The following is a 23,349-nucleotide window of genomic DNA, read 5'->3' as shown; positions in this document are numbered from 1 at the left end:
GTCCATTTCCTCCATGTGAGCTCAATGGAGGACAGTAAATCCCTTAACAACACTCATCATGTTGCTTTTGCCTTTGAAAGCTAGTAAGAAAATGCCATGACAAAGAATTAAAACATGTCCAGATTCGTTGTACCAATATAGGCCAGAATAGCTATGCAATAATAGTTATCATGTTAGCTTTACTCTTGATGATCAGAGTAAAATGCCATGACACAGTGAGAAAGCTTAACAAGATTAGCTGCACCAATGTAGCCCAGTGTAGCCATGCAATAATACTTTCATGTTTGCTTTACCCTTGATGCTCAGTTGAAAATATATCCATACTGGCTGAACCAATGTAGGAACGTCTAGCCATGTAATAACACTTATGTTTGCTTTACCATTGATGCCCAGTAATAAATGCAGTGCCACAGTAAGAACATATATCCAGACTGGCAGCTGCACAAATGAGACCCCCAAACCAAAGACACCTGGCTTGGCACATAATGCAGCACCTAAACGTTTGTACTGCATACACTCATAATGCAAATGCGCACCAATAGATCATATGTATACGCTCTCATTCACTTTTGCGCCCATACAGCATACACTCGCTCATTCACACATGCCCCTTATCACATACACTCACTCGTTGACACGCACACTTACGGACACAAAACCTCGCATGCAACCATACACACATTCATACACACATATATATATATTTTGTACCTACAGCCTTGGCCCCAACTCCTCTCAGCTCAAGCTGCCTGCCAAGATGGCCTTCTGGTTCCCACACAGCACAAATTGGGAATGAGGGAGCAGGGAAAGCATCCTGGTTCCTGCACTTGCCCAATGGAGCCAGAACACTTCCATCTCACCGACCCTGGGTCCCTGAATGTGTGGGGAGGTGCATAATCGCCACTATGAACATTCATCCTTTCAGTGCTCTAGCCTGCATTCCCAATGGAGAACAAAACACCCCCAGGCTTGCATGTCCAATTGTACATGCATGATGCAGTACTCAACTGTCAAAGTGAAACCTTGTTCCTTGTTCAGTTTACAGCAAGCCAAAAGCCAAGAAGCACTCTCTCAGCTGCTGGCTGCACCCGAGGGACTGTTCAGTGTTTTCAATGGGCTTGCCTGGTTCATCCTTAAGGGGTGATTGGTTGATGGCCTGCCACCCATTATGTATGAGCCGCCCCTGGTGTCTGTCACCATGTCTTCTGATATGATATTCTGGTGCATTCTAGGCACTTTTGAACTTCTCAGTACTTAAAGGTAAGTTCCCCTAATAGTACTAATTAAGCAATGCCAATTTCAGTTTATTGCAGACTTTATGGGCCCTTGGAGGGTAAGTCCATTATCCGTTTTTAAAAGCAGGGCAGTGGATAGAGGTGTGAACCTTTTAAGGTGCTGTGTTTTCCCCTGACTTTTGTCTTAGGTTGTAACACTTGGTCACCCAGAAGAACATTTCCCCTACTTCTCTTCCTGAACCTTTTTAGAGTGTGGCCTTGTTATCTAAACTGACATGGCAACATAGTGCCCGTGGTGCCTCTGTGGAATCCAGCCACTAACATACCAGCTCCAGCCCTCCAATACGCCTCTGTGCAGAGTATCCGCTGCAACATGGGAGTATCTTGACACTCTTCGCTTGGTAATAGTTCTTGCATCTGCCAAATATTGTTTTATCGAAAGGTTTGCATTGTATACATAGAACGGAATGTTCATAAACGCATCAAAAATGATACGTTTAGCACACCTTCGAACACCTTTCAACTGTGCCCTTTGCATCACGTTGATCATAGATGAACACACTGTGCCTCCAATAGTCCAAATGGCTTTCTCGGTCAGCCATAGCATTCAATGTAGTTCCCTCTAATAGCCTGGAACCGGTCCTCTTAATCATCATTGTCCATGGTGGTCTTCCACTCCAGACTTCTCAACTAAATATCACAATCAGCCTCTCCTCAATTTGTATATTCTGGTGTTCTTTCCAGTGACGGAGGATATATTTTTTTTCCTCAAAGGGGATTGCTTTTTTACTCCAGATTCTTTCCATTTGTGCTATCTCATGGACTTGTATTATTTGATTAAAGAGAATCATTAATTTCCTTTGCAACAATCTCCAAAGCTTTAAGATTATATTAGCTCGTGACATTTCTATGCCGCAAGCTACTTCTATGGTCAACTACAGATCCATATTTTTGCATGTTCAAAGTCCTTCCTGTATTTTCGCCGAAGACTAGCAACATTTTCTACAATTATTTCAAGGATCTCAACAGCCCCATTAGACATAGAAAGAGGATCTTTAAAACAATGAAAAACGTGGCTAGAGACCAGGGGAGTGCAGGAGACGGCATTGGGCGGGGCACTTTTCCCCTTGCCCTACAGGATGCTCCAAATTGTTTCAGAAGTGCTAATTGACATGTATCTTAAATGTGGCTTGTCTACATAGAAGTAGAAAACTACAATTTCTATGCTCAAAAGCCACAAACAAATACTTATCAGCATTCCTCAAGGGCTGTATACATTTTTAATTGACTTCCTTCAGGCTGTTAAACATAGAAAAGAGACTATGTTTAATTGAACAGGTCAGATCCTTTACAAAAAGACAAGGGTATTCCCTTATCTGCATGCAGCAGGATGGAAATAATTTCAAAAGTGCTGATGATGGTGTTATTTAGGGCAATTAATGCTTCAGTGGGAATCTGATGTCAGCAACTGTGAGGCTATATCTTTAATATGGTGGCTGAGCAGGCCTATGATGACATTATAGGGACATTTGTAGCTGCGCTTGGCATATGATAGTGGTTCCTGCACATGTGAGGGTATTCCTTACATATGGTGCCCAAGCCGGAAGCATGATGGCATTACCTTTCACCAGGGGACAAACACAATTGTTGACTTTGTGAATGCTTGTTAGTTATTCAAAACATTATGGTCTTGTTTTCAAACTTTTGTACTATACAGCACTGGCATTACCCAGTGGGTGTCGGAGCACCTTACAAAGTTCAAAAGGGAGTAGGTCAAAAAGAAGTTCCAAAGCCATCAAACAAACCTCTGTTTTCCCTGCAGACTTCCGAGCTCCATTTCTATGTATGTATGTATGTATGTATGTATGTATGTATGTATGTATGTACTGGGTTTTATACATGACTGTGAAGCAATGCTACAATGTACAAGAAGGGGGTACAGTAACAGGGTTCTATTATATAAATACAATTAAAGTAAGGGTATAATATATATTGCCATGAGCTCAGCCCAAAATGGTGCTAGCCCCATTGTAACTCTGTGCCTGAGAGCACTTGCTTGAATGAAATCCTGGGGCACCTTTCATAGTCCAAAACACACACATCTGTGATGTTGTTCTCCATATTACACCTCACAACTTGAAAAGGTTCTTTGTGTGCTTTGCTTCTTTTGTTAGGCACTAGTACAAACCAGAACTGAGAATAATACGCTTTCCCAGTTTCTTACTGAATATTAATTGGATCAAAGGCTTAAGGCATGATTTAAAAATCTGTAGGAAAAATAGGTAGGTAAGGCGAAGCGAGTCTTGTGTTATAAAGCAACTTTGACTTTTCTTAATCAAAACACCTAATTCAGTCTGGTTTGATGGAAATGATTCTTTCCTATTTATTACAAAAATACCACTCTTATGCATATGCAGTTAGTGACAATATACACTTTCCAATGTCTAGTTTGTCAGTTTGCCATCATTACGCTAATGGGGCGTGTGCATATGTTTCACCCAACAAGGGCTTTCTCAAGGCAAAAAAAGGACCCTTATGGTCATTCAATCTTATATGTTTCATCAAATGTCCAACTTTTCAATAGTCCGCAAAATATTTCACATTCATTAAGTTCTCAAAGCATTTCACAATCTTTGAACCTGAGTTTGATTTCTCCTATGTCCACCTTTGAATTTAACCCAAATGCATTTTTCATTGAGACATAGAAACATCCTTATTTTTGTTGACCATTCCATATCAAGATCACAAGACCCTAATGGTTATAAGTACCAAGTATCCAGTTCCATGTAATATCCATGTATCATAGTAACATGTATTCATCTCATTTATATCATTGTTTTGTGATCTCTCCTAAAGACTTTTGTTTAATTCCCTGTCGTGGTTCCTTCCTGAGGAGTTAGGAGGGATATAAAATAATGAAGAAATAAGGGAAAACATATTACTTTATAAGTGGGTGTGAATTCCCTAGATCACATATGCTATATATATATACATCACTGTCAGCTTACCAGGGGAATTACTAGCCCCTCATGCCAAGAGTTTGGACTTTCCTTCCTTTTTCTTTTGTCATCTGTATATGTGTTCCAATCTTATCTAAGAGATGAAAACCATAATTTGTACCTTTAGATGCAATTAGTCGAAATTATGCATTTTGGTTCCAATAAAATGCCATCTGATACCTGTGTTTTTGATTATTCCACCCAACTTTAGGTTGCTATATTCCATCAGTTTTATTCTTCTCAAATTTATCTTTGGATATTTATCTGTAACACAAACAAAAAAAATATGTCCTATTCACTAAAACCGCTTCCCTGGTTGTGAATTATCCAACATAAATGTATTTGAACATGTGTGCCATTCTTAAATAAAACCACTATCCATTAGCCAACAACATGCTAATCCAGAATTAGCAAAGTTTATCTAACTCTACTGAGTTCCAATCTTATTAATACTTCTTAATGTCTACTGATATATTCCTGATACCAGCCTTTGCCGTTTTCTTTCAGGATGGTGGGGTTCTGCGTGTTTTCGGGGACACTGCCATCTTGATTTTACTTTAACAGCCGGTCAAATAACACAGCGAATAGAGCTCTTGCGTTGACATCTGTGCAGAGCCTGCTGATGCAGGTTCGAATCTCGGCAGGGCCAAACTCAGCCTTTCATCCTTCCGAGGTCGATACATGAGCACCACACACCGTGGGTAATAATAAACAGCGCTCAGATGCCTGAGGGTTCATAGCGCTATATAAATGCTTAATTACTATTATTATTAAGTAAACAAAATGCGATTACGTCATACGTTAGGAGCCTAATGCTGTCAGAGGTAAATACACTCTAAGTATTGGGATGGCGCTTTCAGCCTTTTACTCGTATCATAATTGGTTTAAATTCCAACTTTCTAAGGAAGTGACATACATTTCCACCAATCATTTGTATCTGTGTTATAGTTATCCAATAACTCCATCCTATTAAACATTTATTTCCCCTCAAAAGGTTACATTGCCTTCAATTAATTATTCACAAATGTACACACCATACCAGAATGGCAAGGGTCATCCTATTCAAATGGTGCTACCATTAGCGTTATTTCCCTGTATATTTGAACTAATTATTTCATAAACAGTTATCAGTCAGAAGAGAGCACATCAGCTCCCTCACTGTGCTGCGTCCAAATGCATGTGTGCGAATTGTATCTATACCCTTTAACAGTCACATCCAGATATTTGACAACCCATGATGTGATTATGGGGCTCCAAATAAGGATACATGTACCTGAATAGTTCAATGGTCCATTTGAAACCTCTTCTTTAAAAGGGGCAAATGTTTCCATATTTCATATTTGTCATGGATATAACTAACTGAACATGCCAGTCCACATATGGAAGCACTCTCTTCCTTTTCTTGTACTTGATGCTGAGTATTTATGTAAATTGCTGATGTTAATGTTCATAATCCTTCATTTTGTGGTGAATTAACACATATGCATTCTCCACCCCCTCCCACATCACTGTAGCGGCTTTAGATTTCTCACAACGTGTCGACAGCCCTACCCATACTCATGGACTAACATTAGAGTGGGTCTTAGACCACAATTGCAATACAGCCACCCTCTCCAACCTCCAATGTCCTTGGTCAGACAACAATTCCATCACTTTCACCATTCCTCTCCCCATCGCAAACAGACCAGCCTGTTCGCAAAAGGCAACCCGCAATCAGGCTTCTGCCCAGAGTATGGAATAGAGACCGCCCTACTGGACCTCAAAAATCAACTGGGTTCCTCCGTTGACCAGGGTAACCTCACACTTCTCATGCTTCTAGACCTCTCTGCAGCCTTTGTTTTGATTGATCACTTGACGCTCTGCCGCCACCTCACGACCGCAGCCCACTTCTCCACAGATGCAACCTGCTGGATTGTCTTCTTCCTAGCCAACAGACCCTCACAAGTGTTCGCGGGCGAGGTGGCCGCAGTTCCCACACCGAGATCCTGTGGGGTACCACAAGGATCCTGTGTCTCCCCCACCCTTTCTAATATATATACACCAACCACCTCTTTGATCTCCTGGACTCGTTAGGCATATCGTACACCACTATGCCGATGACACACAGATCCTCATCCCCCTCACAGATGTTTACACACAGAACATGCTCAAGATTAACTCTACCTAAAAACCATCCAGACCTAGTTGGCCGCGCATAGCCTGTGCCTGAACGATGAAAGAACAGAGCTCCTCCTCCTTGGCTCCCCATTGCGCCTAGCTAAAATTCACCAGTCTTACAAAACCTTCACCATTGATGGGAATTCTATTCCCATTGCCACCTCTGTAAAAACTCTAGGCATCTACCTGGATGCTTCTCTCAACATGACACGGCAGATCAATCACATAGCATCAACATCTTCCTACGCCCCAAAGCTCATTACGGCCAGCTGACCCTTCCTGTCCAGCAACAACCGACTCGAAGTTGCGCATGCTCTTATCTGCTCTAAATTGGATTACTGCAACTCACTGCTTAGTGGCACAACCACTAAAAACGAAAAAATCTGTCCAACCTCCAGCCTGTACAGAACAATGCTCTGCGAGCCGCACTTGACTTTGGAAAGTGCGACCACATCACGGAGGTAAGAACATCCATTCACTGGCTCCCAGTCAAGGACAGAATCAACTCTAAGATCCTGTCCATCACGGATTCATGCCTCTCCAACAACGCTCCTTCCTACCTGGCTAACAAACTTCAAAGATACTCTCCACCCAGGCCACTGAGATTGGCCTACAAACATTCTCTCCACCCCAAGGTTCAACCGTAAGAGAGCAGGAGGTTGTAGCTTCCCAAGCCGTGCTCCCATTATCTGAAATGATCTCCCCTCTCACCTGCGAGACAAACCATCTACAGCATCTTCAGGAGAAAGCTGAAAACATACCTAGTTAACTGACTGCATGTTTTCCCCTCTCGCCAACCCCCCACCCCCTCCTCTGCCTGAATGTAACCAGCACCTAATTGCTTGCAGGCCAGGTGTGCTGATGCAAATGTCAAATAAATAAATAAAAAATAAATGTTATGGACAGTTCCTCCGCCAATTAAGAAGCTGGGTTCCCATTGCCATGACCGGTGTTCATTTTTAGTTTGGGCTATTAGGTGGCGCTAAAACTACTGCATCAGAGTACAGATAGGGGGAAATGGCATACAAGGAGGGACACAAAGCTTGTAGGTGTTGCTTGGTTATTTGCTTACCTATTGGCTGCCCATGCTAATTCCTGTGGCCATTCCCACCCTGTTTCTTCTCCTCCCTGCTTAAAACACATCCTCATGTGAACTATTTGAGTTTGCTTTAATGAAGCCTTACCATCAATCGTCCCACTCAATGTGCCTGCCAATATTTTTCAAAGCAGTGTTCTGAAAGGTAATGACTTAATTTGAGATGTAAGCTACTTGTGTAATAAAAATGTCTTAACCAGGTCTGCCTTCAGCCACTCGATTTCTAAGCACTATGCATGACCTTCACCGAAGTCTTGTTAAAAACAAGCTGTGGCAAAGCCAACAGTTTTGGCTTGCATATAGGTATTATGTATTTGCCAGGCACTGCTATTAAATGCTCAGGTACTCGCAGCCTTTTTTACCTACTACCATCTATGGCCAGTTAATACCACTACTGCAGTGCCTGGCAAGTGCCTTTCCCATGCCTGCACAAAATCCCAAACTGTTTAACATTGTCAGCACTGCTTCAGGTTTGGGAATGGAGCAAAATGATCGTTACATTAACTCTCCGCATAAAAGTACGGATGAATGCGGTTGCTTTATTTGAAAATCGCCATGAAAGTACAAAAAATAGAGCGAAACTCTGGTCTAAACTAACGTTGATATATAAACAGAACAGGGATGAGGCATGCAGGCAGCCTTGTTAAATACCCTTTGCTGCTGGAAACGTGCTTGATATGTTCCCTGGGCCCCATCTAACATAAGCTGAGTTACAACTAAAGTGTGTTCCCAAAGCTCACCTCTTGGAACCCATTCAGAGGTGCTCCTAAGGCCGATAAAAACGCAAAAGGATTCAGAGCTACAAGGTATATTTCAACAGAATGACATTCAGAATCTCCCCTCCAAGGCGCAAAAAAAGATAGCCACACACATGCCCATAGAGGGTCATCCCTATTAAAGAAGGGCAATGCGGTGAGCACAAGGGCCTGGCGGCAGCTCACATGATAGTACTGATATACACAGATGTACAGCACTTTACCAGATGTACTGATCAGACGTACAGATCTCTATAGGTGTCCCAAATATCAGTGGTAGCCGTCCAGCTCGCCCCCATGCTGGAGATGTATTTTCTCATATTTCGATTGGAGAGCCATGGCATCCGACCATGCTTACATGGAGACTTCCGAGCCCTTAGAACTTCAGTCTGGGCAATTATTAAAGGACTCTACAACCAAAGCCTCTTGGATACAGAGGGTCAGGTCAATCCACTTCGACATGAAGGTGAAGAGGAAACGATTCCTGTGGCACAGGAAGCGAGCGCCCTTCTAGGAAGTTAACCCTTAAAATACCTCTCCCCAGAAGAATATCTCCAGAGCAAAGGTGTCAGTGATCCAGTTCCTTTCCTACAATTCAAACAAAGATCAGACTCTAACAAACTGCAATGTTGCATCCGTGGGGGCAGTAGTGAACTGTAATTTTCGACGCTATGCCTTGAACAAAAAAACACCATCTTAAATATGTTTTTAAATTATGCGTTTTTGCAGCAGTGGAGAAAATATATTGCTTGGTCGACAGCACCTGCTCCATTTTGAAAATCTGCTTTCCATTGAATTAGTTCTTTATTTACTCAAGACAGTCTTCTAAGCACTTTAGATGTATCATCCCATACATTTTCCTGGCATAACCTACTAGTGCAATTGGGCGATAGTTGCCCGGCATGTCCATGACTCTTTTTGTTTTTTGTTATTAGCTGATGCTTACGTGTCATCTATCAGCTAAAACTATTGCATGACAGTACAGATAGGAGGGGCATGGGATGTGAGCAGGGACACATACCTTGTCGATGTTGGTTAGTTATTTAACCTGTTGGTTAGTTTTTACCCATCTTTTGACTGCCCATGGTCATGTTAATCCCTATGCTATTCTCAGCTACTAAGTGCACCTACCCACTCGAAACACATGCTCCTGAGATCTCTTTCAGCTAACCATATCAACCAGTAACATCAAACGTGTCATTGTATTTGGCCTGCCGGTGTTAAATTTAAGCAGTATTCTGAGAGTAAATGGTTTAATTGCAGTTGTAAATATGCTTCTTGTGTCTTACACATTTCTTAACCAAGTGTGTCTTCAACCACTTGATTCATGAACAGAATGTGTGCCTTACATGTGTTCATGTTAAAAAACAAGCATTAGCAAACCAAAAGGTTTTGGCTTGTGTATAGGTATCAGGATTTTTCCAGGCCCCGACATCATATTCCCAGTTACTCACATGATTCACCAGCTGTTGCCATTTTATGACCAGATAGTAGCATTATGACAGTGCATGGCAAATAACTATCCCATGCCTACTTGCACTTATCAACGCTTGTCTGCGCTTAACCCCCGCGCCTCCACCTGTTGGCCGCACGCTTTTCCTAAGTCTTGATCCTATGTCTCGCACTTCTCCTCCTCCCCCGCACTTGCGCAATCTCAATGTCACTTGGCATACCTAGTAAGATCGTTGTCTTGTCCCCCCTTGACCCCCCTGGCCTCGTCGCGCCTAGAAAGACTTGTGTATAGGCGCACTATAAATAAGATATCATATCATATCATACACAAAAGTAAAAACATTTGGCTTTGCCAATGCTTGTTCATAAAGGGGTCCAATGACAGCCATACCCGATGAGCAGGGCACCTTCCAACTCATAAATGCTGTTAAACAGCAATGTAAAATATGCAGTCCAGATTCTATCATAATAGCTAAATAGGCAACCTATTTGGCACAGGTGCTTTTCTAGATATATGGCATGTTGACCTATTCTAACGAAAATCTCATGCATAGGAACATGTACCCTTCTGTCTCAAATTAGACCACAATTTTCATAAGCACTAAAAAGCTGTCGGTCTTCTGCAGAACTCTGGTATACAGAATTCAAAATATGTACCAATATCTCTTATGCCAGATATAATTATTCATCAACGTTTTTGGAAAGGATTCTGACAACTGCACTTTTCAGTGAATCACAGTTTTGTCTGCAAAAGTGCACTTTTCAGCCTGGATGAAGTTTTTATATCCTAATTGTGCAGTTAGCATGCAGTGGGTGTGCCCAACCTCACTTAAGTGCGAAAAGTGACAGTTTGCTTCAAACTAAGGTCCTCATTAAGAGGTGGGTGGTGTGGTAAATATCAGCAGTAATGCAGTGGTTATTCCATTGCTGCCACATTACCGCACCGCCCAACTATGGTTTTAGTGGTGGGGTGGAGGAGAAATCTCCAGGAAAAAGCTGGAGGTAAATTCTCCACCTTACTGCCAAAACTCAGCAATTTCGGTGGATTTACCGCCAGTGGTAATTCCACCAAAATCCCCATGGAGTCCTAGGGACTCCATAAACAGGGACTAACAGGGCCATACCATCACTTGTTATCCAGCGGTAGTTCTGCCCGACCAAGTGGGGGTAATGGTAATACAGTTTGGAGATATTCTGGCAGATTTACCGTCGGAGTACCACCAAACTAGTAATTAGGCCCTAAGTGTCTTTCTTCATGTGTTCTTTGCAGTCTTCACTGCTTTCTTTTGTGTCCAATGGTTTTACTGCATTTGTTAAATTTTTATATATGACCCAGATATTACCTGGGTCAGTGTTCACCATCCACAGTATTGTCTCCAAATAGAAAGAACATTTCTGTAGATTTCTGGGGGAATCTTACCTTTGTCCAAAGACTACCACTTTATTTGCCTCCTATTGTTGGAACTTGTATGAAAATCGACTCCTTTCCATCGACGCTCAATGCATGGGTATATACTCAAAACTGCTCGATTACAATGGCTTCCAGATTTAAGCAAAACATGCAGGCTTTTCACATTTGTTAACACAGTCAAATTTGCTGAAACATAATCAATGAGAGTGCACTTATCTCCTCTTTCATAGCCAAATCATCTAGTATATCCCACTACATTTACTAAGCTTAGGGAGGAGAACCTATTGGGAGGGGCACTCCCCCTCCTCATAGCCCCCGCCTTCCCCTCCTAAACCGTCTCTGTTGCTGGCTGTCTCTGGCACAGTTACTAACACAGGGTGACGCCAGGATCAGGTCCTGGCCTTCCTTGATGTTTTGTCCCTCCATTGGGACCAAATAGGTATGACCGCCTTCTTGATTTCACTCTGAATTTATTTCAAAGTGAGTCAAATATTCAATATCTTAAACATTGTTACCATCTTTACTGGTGTCTTGATTTGTTGGGTTTTTTCGTGCACACACCACATGGTTCCCCTTTTTAAGGATTTCACCTGGGTTGTTATAATTCTGATTGGGGGCCTCGTGGCAGACAACTGTTTGGGCCTAACTGCCCTGTACTTGTTTTTTTGCCCTCTATGTTCCCCCAGATCAGAAAGCAGTTTTGCATCTGTAATTGGGACTGAACTCTGAGCGGCTTTCATCATGGCCATTGATTGTGAGAGTGTATATGGGAGCACAGGGTATTTCCAGGCCTGGAGACACCTCCTTGGGTGCATTCTAGACTGCATCCTTTCCATAATAAGGTATGTGTTGGGAGTTGTCTGCCTATACTGTGGGAGGCCTGAAGCAGCTCGTGTAAAGGCATTTGTGAAGCCAATATCACTTTAGTTAATTCTGCCATCCTTAGACAGCTGGGTGTGTCAATATCCCACGATAATGACCCCTTCCCTGGTCTAAAAGGCTTATTTAAAATATATGCAGTATACTATTACTCTTCTGTAACCTGAAGATACATTAAGAAAGCTCGATCAAGCAGCCTAAAATGCATACATGTTTTTTTTCTCCATTTCCCTCTTATCCTCCCAGCCCTTTTCCACACTATCCACATACTAAGACGGTCTTGCAACACCCGATGGGGTCACAATACGCCAACCCTCAGACAAGTGTCAGCCTTGGAAGCAAAACGAGTTGAGCAACTCAGGTTTGATTCCTGGGTCCGCTTATAAATAACCTATCATATCATAACATAATATTAGGTGAAGTTCAGTGTGAGTGAAAAAGTTCTTATTTAAATTGTTTGTGCAACATTTCATAAGGAAAATTGAATTAGTGAAATTGCTCTAAAAGTATGAGATGCTAAGGCGTTTCAAGAACATTATGGATTTTTTCTGAATTTTATTTGCGATATAAAAAAAAGCATTTGTTTTAAAAATGTTACAACACTTAGGATGGCTGTCAATTGTCATGGTGACATAAACATCCTCCTCTTACAAAATGTTTGGCATAGCACCCATCACAAAGCATTTGCAATTTCACCAGCTTTGTTAACTTTGTTCTCCAAATGTGCACGAATTCTGGCTCCACCCTCTGCTGGCTTTAAGTAAAGTCCAGAGCATTGTTAGATGCCTTTCAGAAGTTGAGTGCTACCTTGCTGTGCTCCACAAAACTCCTCAATTCATTAACACATGAGTCTGCACTCAGCTGCAAAAATAACCACAATTAATCTACACCTTTGCCTCTTTCTCTTTCCTCAGAGGTGCGGCGTATGCGGTCATCTGCTCTCGATTGGCTTTGGTGGTTGTGCTTTTCCTGTACATCTGGGTGAGGAAGCTGCACGTCACGACCTGGGGAGGTACTGTGTGGCGCACTTTGATTGGTGGAGAAAACATTACAGTACCCTCACAATACCCAGCCGCCATTGTATTTTGTGATGAAACAAAAGTACAGTACGATGTGTGTGTATTTATGGGTTACATTTTCTTGGCAAATAGTAGAACGATTTGGTTGTATATGATGATCTTGGTAAACAAACGTCTGGAACCCTAGTGTATTACTCCATGCTTTTTAAATCATTTTCTTGTACCATATTATTGTGGTTCCTATTTTGTTGTCTCTATTGGTATAATACCTCTACCTGCAGCATTGCAATTCTTTGTTGGACTGACAAGGTAAAATAAAGAAGGATGGGTTCCACTCACATAGTCGAGAGTCCCCGAACACTCATGAAATAGTGGTTCATACAATTTAACAAAGAGCACTTACAACAGCAAAATTGTCTTTACAAAAAATAGGCATTTTGTTATTTAAAAATTGTTGTCAGGTTCACACATCAATAACGTGCATTTTACAGTGATGATTGGTAATCTATGCACCTGCCTGTGCAAGTATGGGAGCTAGAAATGGCGAATCGCTCCGATTCCTGCATATTCCTTCTCCTTTTACCTGCAACACATTTAGGGGTCTGTAACCTGCGGTTCTACAGATATTTTGGACTACGAAACCAGTGATCCCCCACCCCTAACAATGTTGGCTAGGATGGGTGGGAGTTGTAGTCCAAAACATCAGGAGAGCCAAAGGTTGCAGAGCCCTGATTAAATGTCAAAGTGTTTTCATAATCACTGTGAAATTCACTATACTGTTTGGGATAAACTGACCATGAACATTTTCATAGATATAGAGTACGTTTTTTAGATATTAAACAAGAGGGTGTGCCGGCACGCATATGCAACGCACTCCCTGGGTCTACCTCCTTTGCTCATGCTTTCACAGCCCCAACCACCAGTTCTTTTCTCTTCATGAGCAGGGTGGGCAAGCAGTGATGCTGGTCTTACACGTTTATACATAATATTTACATTTCTTTTACTGCCTTCCATCTGTTTCCTGAACCGATTTTAGATGCTGTGTAAGCTGTGGGTCTGGAAGGCTTGTGGCCACACCGCACGCTTTCCAGTTCGTCCCTGCTCCGTTCCCTGTCTTCCATGTTACACTGGAAGAAGAGTTTGGGTGGCTTGCTCCTCACCACCCTGAGTGTTTTCAATAACAAGACAGTGAAAGCATTTGCTTGTTTCCCATGGTCCCCCAGTGAGGGGACACATTTATGATGGCTCCCCATAATGGGAGCCATTGATTCCTCAACTCCTACTCATACTGTTTATGGTCTGTCACTGCCTAATACTGGGAGGAATTCTGAGGTCTCACTTTATAGTGTCCCGCCAGTCTTTCGGGCTGAGGCGTCCCATGGTCCAAAGGATCCAGTGAGGCTAGTACCAGGACTTTCCTCAGAGGAACCTATACATTAATTAGGCACCCTCACATCCAAGGGCAGTTTCTGCTGACTCTATACCCCCAATTCCTCTCATACAGCACAGGGATTGCCCCACCGCACAAGCAAATCCTCTAACAAGTCACAGGGTAGATACTCCTCTTTTGAACATGAGCTCCATCTAGGTTTGATTTCTTGTCACCACGCACATAAGGCATTACTAGCCGCTGCTGCCACACCAATATCAGCACCTGATTTGTACAACATTCATGTGCAGCTAGCAAAAAATGCTATAAAGCACCAAGAAACCCGCAGAACATCACTTTAAGAAGAATGCCCCAACAGTTTGCTTTTGGGGAAGGTCCCTTCTTCAAAGGTAAAAGATGTGTCAGCATTTCCAGTTTTGTCCAATTCTGGTACATCTCAGGAGGTATCAGCCCCTCCTTCCACTTCTTTTATAACTTTTAAAAAAAAACAAAATGTTTTAATTGTACAAACAATTTTTACAAAATGAGTAGAAGTCACCAATCTTCTGAATAAGAATTTGTGTAGGAGGCGAGAAAAAGACTGTCGTAGTTTCTAAGAAGCCGGGGAGCAAGGGTAGAAGTTCATGGTGCTTTCTCTGGCTGACCTAGTTGTTCCTCCAATTCCAACTGTCCAAAAAAGCCCACCACGGCGATGACCCAGCGGGTTTGCTCTCCGCTCATTAGGCGAGCCCACCAATCATCTTCACTATAAACGTGAAGAACCCTGAAAAGGTGGCCTAGCCAAGAGTGTCTTCTCTTCGCCAAACCCACACATTCCAGAAGTAAATGCCTTCTTGTCTCTACGTGAGTAAGAGAAGGACATAATCTACATTTGTTTGATGAAGCCTTCCCTCTGACTGCTAGGATTTCATTAGTGTTGACTAGATTCAGTCTAATTCGCATAAAGGCTTGCCATATTCGTTGATCAGGAAATTTAAGTAGATATGGAGCCATCTCGTTCAATTTTTTTGGGTTCCCCGGGAGATCAGCAAGCAGCTTGTACTGGCATGCTGTGTCACTGGTCTCAATCCAATCCATTTCCAGGAGTTTTGAGCTAATCAGTGTAGGATTTGATAGCAGATCTTCTTTCGTTCTTCCATTTTTTTCAAGCAACTGTTTACTTCGCGTCCTCCACTCAAGTAGTATCCCATTTTCTTTTTTTTCCATTTCTTTTTTGATCATTTTCAAAATGGGTTTTGCTAATGGATCTTTTACTTTCCTAAATAACATCAAGGGGATTCTCTCCACCAGGACTTTCAGGCTTAGGCTTAGTTCTCTCCTTATCACCGCCGTAGGAGTTGAATTTGGTAGGCTTAGGACTTTACGCCAAAAACGTCCTTCCAATTTTGGCCATAGGTTTGATGGCAGGCTCGGCGTTGCTTCTACGCCGTAAATCAGTGTTGGCACAACTTTTGCTTTATAATAGTTTAGGATGGGAAGGATTGAGAAACGCCCAAACTTTCGATTGATCATTTTAGACTGATTGATCAGGGCTTTCAGTTTATTGAACAGGTGTTCCTGGATCGGGAGTTCCACCCGGCTATTGTTCAATATAATCCCTAGATATTTAAAACTTGTTACCTTTTCAAGTTGTGTTCCTTCTGCAGACAGCTTGATGTTCTTCTTTATGCTTCTTCCTTTTTCAAATGACATGACTTTTGTTTTTGATTTGTTTAATTCTAACTTGTTCTTTTTCAAATATGCAATGAGGTTATTCAACTGCCTCTGCAGGCCAACTTGAGTTTGGTCAATTAAAATAATGACGTAGGCATAGATCAGTCTCGAGATTTTCTCATTTCCCAATGTTGGAGGAAAAGATCTTATCGAAGTTTGAGTGTCCATGAAATCCGACGTGTATAGGATGTAAAGGGCGAGAGCCAAGGGGCAGCCCTGTTTGACACCCCAAGCAGTGGGAATTTCTCGTGATAAATCTCCTGCTCTATTGAGTCTCACCTTTACCGATGTTTCTGTATACAAAGCTCTTATTGGACCCATGATTGTATTTGGACAATTTCGCTTTTACATCTTGTCCCACAGGATTTCCTGATCAACCCTGTCGAAAGCTTGGACTAAATCAATAAATATTAGGTGCATTCATGGCTTCCCTTCCATTACTTTCGCTTTCAGAGCACTTAATAGTAAGATGTTAATTGTTTTTTCCCAGGCCTCTCACGAAGCCTGTTTGTAGTGGGTCAAAATTATCTGATTGGTTTATCCAGCCTTGCAGGTTTTCCAGGGCAATTGACCCAAAAATGTTCCCCATTGTATCAAGCAGGGCGATCGGTCGGTATTGGCACGGGTCTGCTTTGTCACCTGTTTTGAAGATTGGCACAATGTGTGCCCTTCTCCATGAAGTTGGAATACTGCTGGTCCTTACTGTTTCCTTAAAGATCGTGCTGATAAGGGGGGCTCAAGACTCCAGATGCCTTTTCAATTGGAGGTTCGTAATGCCGTCAGGATCCGCGGCCCGGGAATTGTTTAGTTTTCTTATGCTTGATTCAGTTTCTTCTATTGCCCAAGTAATGTTCCATTTTCCTACTGTTCTAGGATTGGTATTAACGGTAGTGGCGTTGGATTTATACAGTTCTTTAAAGTGATTCGCCCACAATACATCTCCCACACCATTTTTTAGGCTCCCACTGGGATCACCTCCCGTTGCTCGAATCAGTGACCAAAAGTCTATGGATTTTTTCCCGGAAAATGCAAGATAGCATGTCTTCAGAGTCTTTTTGGTATAGAGTATGCTTTTTGTTACGAACCCATGCCCTATAGCTTCGGACTTCCTGCTCCCATTTCTCCTTAATCAATGGGTCACTTGTCTTATTAGCTTGTCTTTTAAGCGCTCTGAATATTTGTCTTCTTGCCACTAATGGGGCATTGTAGGCATGTCATTTAGTTGATTTGGTCTGCATCCCTTTTTTCTTGCTAACTTTGTAAGTTTCTAGCAAAGGATGGTAATCCAGGGCTATTGTTTGAAGGTGTGAGGACTTTTCCAGCTGGATTCGGTAGTTTTGGGTTAGTATCAGAATGTCCTTTTCATTTAAATGGAGCCAAGAATTCCCATTGTACAGTTCCAGGTCTGCTGACATTTGTTCCAGCCGGTTCTGGGTAGTTTTCCACCTTGTCTGTAGCAAATTGTGGTCACTATTTTGCGTTCTTATGACTTCGAAGTTGTCGATAACTAATAACAACTCTCGTGATACGAACGTATGATCGATCGTCATCCCTTGGCCATTTCTTTCCCAAGATGGGATTGTAGGGTGTTGATATTTTCTTGTAGAGTGGAGGTTATGAAGATCGAATACCACCAGTATCTAGTGCATTCAGGTCACCGGTGACGATGATGTGATCAATTTTTGGGGTTAATATTGAGTCTTCCAAGATGTTCCCAATTGATTGGATAAAGGATTCATCGTTGACTACAGCGGGATTCCAGAAGGAATTGATTAGCAGAATCAGAAGTGGTGTTTCCTGGTTTCCCTCTGTATTATATTTTGACCATTCAATCAACACTGCTTGAGACAAGGTTATTAGGGTCAGTATTGATTTGAGAAGCAGCCCGCTACCAGAACGAATGGCAGTTAGTAAGCCAGCAGAGGGTCTTCCCTTGTGCCCTTTTTCAGCAATTTCGTACCCATCCAAACTTGGTTTTGTCACCAGCCAGGTCTCTTGGAGACATAAGATACCGTAGTCTCCAAGATTCACATCAGAGATCCCAGTGAGATGTGTAAAGCCCCAAGTGTTCCATGAGCCCATCAATATCTGATCATTTTGGCTTTGATGGGTTCTATTAGGGCTAAGTGTCTGAATGAGACTGGCCTGGTCCTGTTTTAGTGGCTAGATCGCAGATTGCTTTTGGACTGCCTTGGAGACACAAGTCCAATTTCTCGGGTCGGTTGTTCGATATTTTGTCACCGAAGCCCTTCTCTTACTTGAGTTGGCTGGATTAGGTCTTCTAAAAGCGTCACTTTCTTTTCGCATACTTCTACTTGAGTGCGGGCCTTTGGGGTATCTGTTGTGTTCATTATGGAAGTGCTCAAAATCTTCCTCTTTGTTTGCGTGGTGTCTGTGTTTGTTTTCCTCCCGGTCTTCATAGTCTCTTCTTGACCAACGCCTCTCAACTATTTCTTTCACATAATTTCTTTCCTTTTTTGTGTAGGCCCCTGGGCTTACTGCCCTAGCATACTCTTTTCTTAAGAGTCTTGGGGTGTTCTTTTTTGGAACTGATATTGAAAGTTGACGCCGTGATTTCCAGATCTGTGGTCGATTTCGAGGAGAATCCTTCTTTGAGACTGGTGTTGGAGGATACCGACGTAGTTCCCTGGTCTGTGGATGATCGCTTGGGTCTGCCTCATGATGGTGCGATGTAGCTGCGGATAGATCGATTAAGGTAAATCCTAATTTTAGGAAATTTCGACTGGGAGATCTCATTAAGGCTGTAGTTCTTGTTGAACCTATGTGTAGGTATGAACATGGCTTTCTACCTTCATGCATAGGCTCTACAATGGTTAGATCCTCTGAACGGAGCCCACTTAAAGTTGGGATTTTGATGCATAGTTTCATTATTGTCCATCGATTCAAGATCAGATTGTCAGTTTTATCAATGTTTCTCATTATTTTGAATGCTCGGTAGATTTGCATTTTGGTCATGCTTTCTCTTCTTTTACCTCGGTTGGATCTTAAGGGAGAAATCTCTCTTTTTTGTTGTTTCACAGCTTTGTGGATCCGCCATGCTTCGTGTTTCCCTTCTCTTTTTATTTCAGTTAGATCCTTGCATCTATGTCCACATAGTCCCCCAAAGCCTTTTTTGATTTCTCCTGGTTTGTCCTTGAAGCGATTCCTCGCGGCTCCCCATCATCTCTTCTCTTTCTCTCTTCTCTCGGGATTTCATTAGGAATAGGTGCTCTATCTCTGCTTTTTCTTCTTGGGGTACTCCGGGCTCCATTTATTGTGTCAGTAGGGGATGTAGATCTCTGCTGACCCTTTCTGAGTAGCCCTTCTGTCGCTTCTTATGATCTTTCTTTTTGGTTCCCATACCTGATCCGTTTTTGAAGGAGATGTAGCTTTACTTTTCAGTTGTATTGGTGGGAGCTCCTCTATGTCAGAATCCTCAGAAGGATATTGACTCGGGTCCATAAGATCGACCAAATCAGATTCCTCCTCCTCCAGATCGATGAAGTTTTTCTTTTCCGTTGAATTGGGTATTTGGGCGGTGATTTTTGCCTCCCTCCTTTGTGATTTTCCTATTTTGAGTTGGACTGTTTTTGTTTCCTTCTTTCCAAGAATTCTAGTACTTTGGCCACCCCTCACTCCGAAGTCAAAGATTGCCACCTTATCTGACTGATCTTTCAGACTGCCACTGAGTTTTTGTGAAAAAATACCGTAAGACGGTTGACTGTCCTTAGTCTGTGGAACCTTAGAGTTTTGATCTTGGTCAGTCAGTTGCAAATCGGCAATCTTATATAACGTAGTGGGATCGTGACTGATCAAACGGTTTCCTTTGAACGTAGGTGCAGTTGTAGCAACCCCCATGATGATTTGCTTCTGTCGGGATTGTTGATAGTCACATTGTCGTCCACCTGGGGTGGCACTCTTGAACCCATTATTTTCTGAGGTGAGTCACCCTTCAAATACGTTCTTGTTCCCAGCGCCCACTTCTGTGGAGAGATTAAGACAATGGTGGTGTCTGTTTATGTAGACACAGGTAACCTTCGGGTAGTGGCCTTGAAAGTCCTCCGTTTGAGATGCCGTGTTAGCCAGTTTCGAGGGTGTTGTCTGCTTGAGCTTTTCATCTGAGTTAGCCAGCATATGCCCCTCTAAAAGGGTTAATTTTGAGTTCATTGCTGCTATTAGGGATGATTGGTCTTTCAGGTTATCACCTAGCGTTTCATAAAGTTTGCAAAATTGGTTCAAGGCAGTTGTTATAGTGGACATAATTGACATTAAGTCGATCTTCTTTGACGGTGTGTCTCTATGTGGTAGTGATGAGATTTCACTGTGCCGTCTTCCAGTCGGAGTTGAGGGAGTTCTAGGGAAAAGTAAACTCGGGTCACCACCTTTTCCCTTTTCCCTGTCTCTTTTTCTTCCAACGATCTTAGGTTTTGCAGTTTGTCCTGGGGTCCTTGGATCTATATTTCCCAGCTTGGGGTAATTTTCTTTTTCACCAGGCAATTCTCTTAACGAGTTGTTTGCACCTTGTGGAGACTGTGGTCCTATAGTGTGCTCATCACACGTGTTATAATTTTTTTTATTTCCATTTTCTTCATAATGTGTTGACACTCCCTCTCTTTGATCATGACAGTTCAACAACTGATTTTGAGTGTTAGGCATGACTTCGCCGTCCGGCGGAGTTCCGCATTCTAACGGAGGCTTCCCATTTGGAGGGGGTCGCGTGGTTTTCCATAGTGCCATCTCTGTCTACGGGAGTCGCCATCTGCGTTCTTAAGAGTGGAAACATGTCTCGTTATCAGAGAACTGTTTTTTTTTTAGCTCCGGAGGGTTCTGATTTACTTTTTCATTTGTCAATTTTCCATTCTTTTTTTGAAGGTAGAAGATGTATAGATGTTTCAAGGGTTTCTGTACCAACAATTCATTCTGCGTCTGTTAGGTCGTTCTCGTTCTCAGTTCCAGGTACCATTGTCTGAAATCTTTTTAGAAGAAATAGATTAAGTGCGGTGGTTAATATTTTTTTTCTGTTGAGAGGTGAAGGACGTAGATTTGGCCTTCTTGTATTGGTGACTTATTTGATGCGCGTGGTCGTTATTTGTGGGGGAAGGGTCTGTTTGGGGGTGTACTTCCCGGATCAATCGGTATTGGAGGAGGCACAGTGATGATATTGTGGGCCGGAGGGGGACACCGCGCTTCAGAAGTGTTTCCCCACAACCCCGTTCTCCCGCCCGTTTGTTCAATAGAGCGCTTACCCGTGTCCTTGCTCATGTCCTCAAATGTGCCCAGGTCCTTCAACGGGGAAGTGCTTCCAGCTGTAGTGTCAGACGGGGTGCTGAGCGACAGGTTTTCATTTTCCCTTTCTCGGGCACAGCCGCCAGGCTCTGTGATCCGGGGACGACCGCTTCTCAAAGTTCTGGAGTCATCCTCCATAGCGGTGCCTCAACCCGGAGCCTGGAAGGCTCGGACTGCCTCAGACTGCGATTTACCCGCAGTTCACTCCGATGATAAATCAAAAAAGGATGTTGTTTCTCTGTTTCAGAAAACAGTAACAACAGGAAAAAAAAGAACACACTCTAGTTAGTCGCTGTAACCAGAGAAAAATAAACAGTAAGTGAGTCAACAGAGTCAAAAAACTCTTGACAGTCCTCACTTCGTCGCAGGATCCTGAAGCACTGACTTCCCCACTACCGTGCACCTCAACCTCTCCTTAACACAAATATAGGATTTGTACTGTGAGGGAGAATGGTGTAATGTAAATGGAGAGCGGGTGCAAAGGTGCAGGTAGGGTAGAATAGGTGTGGTTACGGTAGTACTGCCAAGTGGTACTGCCAAGAGGAGATCCAAAAGAAGGGAGCAAGAACCTCAGCAGACTCACACTAACTCACACGGTTTTCAAGCAGTTGCACTTCAGCCTCTAGGCACCGGAGCGAATCTCGTCCGCACCACAATACAGCCGCAGACCTTGTCCACACCTCGTCCACACTGCAGGCCGAGGGCCGCATTTCAAATTTCGTTTCGAGTTTTCGTGCTCCACCACGGCAGCCTCTCGTCCTCTCTGCCTCTGCCTCTATGCCGAGTTTCCCCAATTCTATAATATAATATAATAACTTTTCACAGTCTTCTAGCTTAGTTGACAGAATTTTCTGAAGCACAAGGAATTCTGACTTTCAGCTGCAGAAGGACCGGCAAACCCCTCTAACAGCCAGCACGGGGTGCCCCTTCACCCCTTGCTCCACAGTGTACTGCATGCCCGAGTGTTTCACCTGATACATCAGATGCACATCAGCCCCGTATTTTACAGAACCTGCTTCACCAACAAGATCCCAGCAAGAGGAGACATCTTTATTTTTGTTTATTTTTTTTAAAAGTTTTATTTATTGGTAGAAAGTTAGGACAGGTACAACGCATTATACACAGAGAAAAAAACAAAACCACAATATTGCACTCAGGCATTACATCATGCATCAATGCAGGCAGCTCCGGGTGGGGGAAGGGGGAGGAGTGGTAACACGAGGGATCATAAACTGTTCATTACTTATGAGGAGTCTGACTTGTCCGGCGGGGGTGTGGAGCTCAAATCACCCCCGTCTCTGTTGTTTAGATAACTGCAGAATTCGGTCCACACATTTTTGGGGCAAGATGGCATGGCTAGTGATCCAATATACTCGTCCTCACACCTTTGTACCCAAGTAAGGTCTTTCAGCCACATCTCCAGGGTGGGGAGGGGAGCGGCGCTTCCAGCATTGCAATATACATCTTTTAGCCACAATAGTACTTACATTTAAAAATGTTGACATTTTTTTTACACTCTCTCCAGTCCAGATTCCAAACAACAAGGCCAACGGGTCAAGGTCCACCGGGGACCCAACTATCTCCGAGAGTGCTTCTGTCACTTCTCTCCAGAACCCACCCAGCGCAGCACAGGACTAAAAAATATGTATATGATCTGCTTCCTCAGACCTGCATCTCGGGCATATGTGGGTCGGGGTGTGTGTGAATTTCGCAACTCTGAGCGGTGTGTAATAGAGTCTGTTGAGGAATTTACATTGTATGCAACGGAATCTAGCGCTAAGGGAGACTTTGCGCGTGTGCGCACACGTTTTTGGTCCATAACTCATCAGTGATTTCCTTTCTAGCTCCCTGGCCCAAGCTTCTCGTGGTTTGGGGGATGTATCCCCTACTTTGTCCAGCTGCATTTTGTACAAAGAGGATATTATGCCCTTGCCTCCTGCAGAATTTGATATGTATT

The 23,349-nt window shown here is 42.9% G+C and overlaps 1 protein-coding gene across 1 annotated transcript in view; it reads left to right on the top strand.

Moving 5' to 3' along the window:
* The window catches only part of LOC138488297 (multidrug and toxin extrusion protein 2-like), a 624,530-nt gene that overhangs the window by 443,526 nt on the left and 157,655 nt on the right, over positions 1-23,349 (top strand). Inside the window, exon 8 of the mRNA XM_069615180.1 lies at positions 12,899-12,996. Coding sequence (XP_069471281.1) covers positions 12,899-12,996 — 98 coding nt within the window. The remainder of the gene's footprint in view (positions 1-12,898; positions 12,997-23,349) is intronic.

Source organism: Ambystoma mexicanum, chromosome 9, assembly GCF_040938575.1.
Source record: "Ambystoma mexicanum isolate Mex_15411 chromosome 9, UKY_AmexF1_1, whole genome shotgun sequence".
Taxonomy (NCBI): Eukaryota; Metazoa; Chordata; class Amphibia; order Caudata; family Ambystomatidae; genus Ambystoma; species Ambystoma mexicanum.
This window is presented reverse-complemented; position numbering and strand designations above follow the sequence as displayed.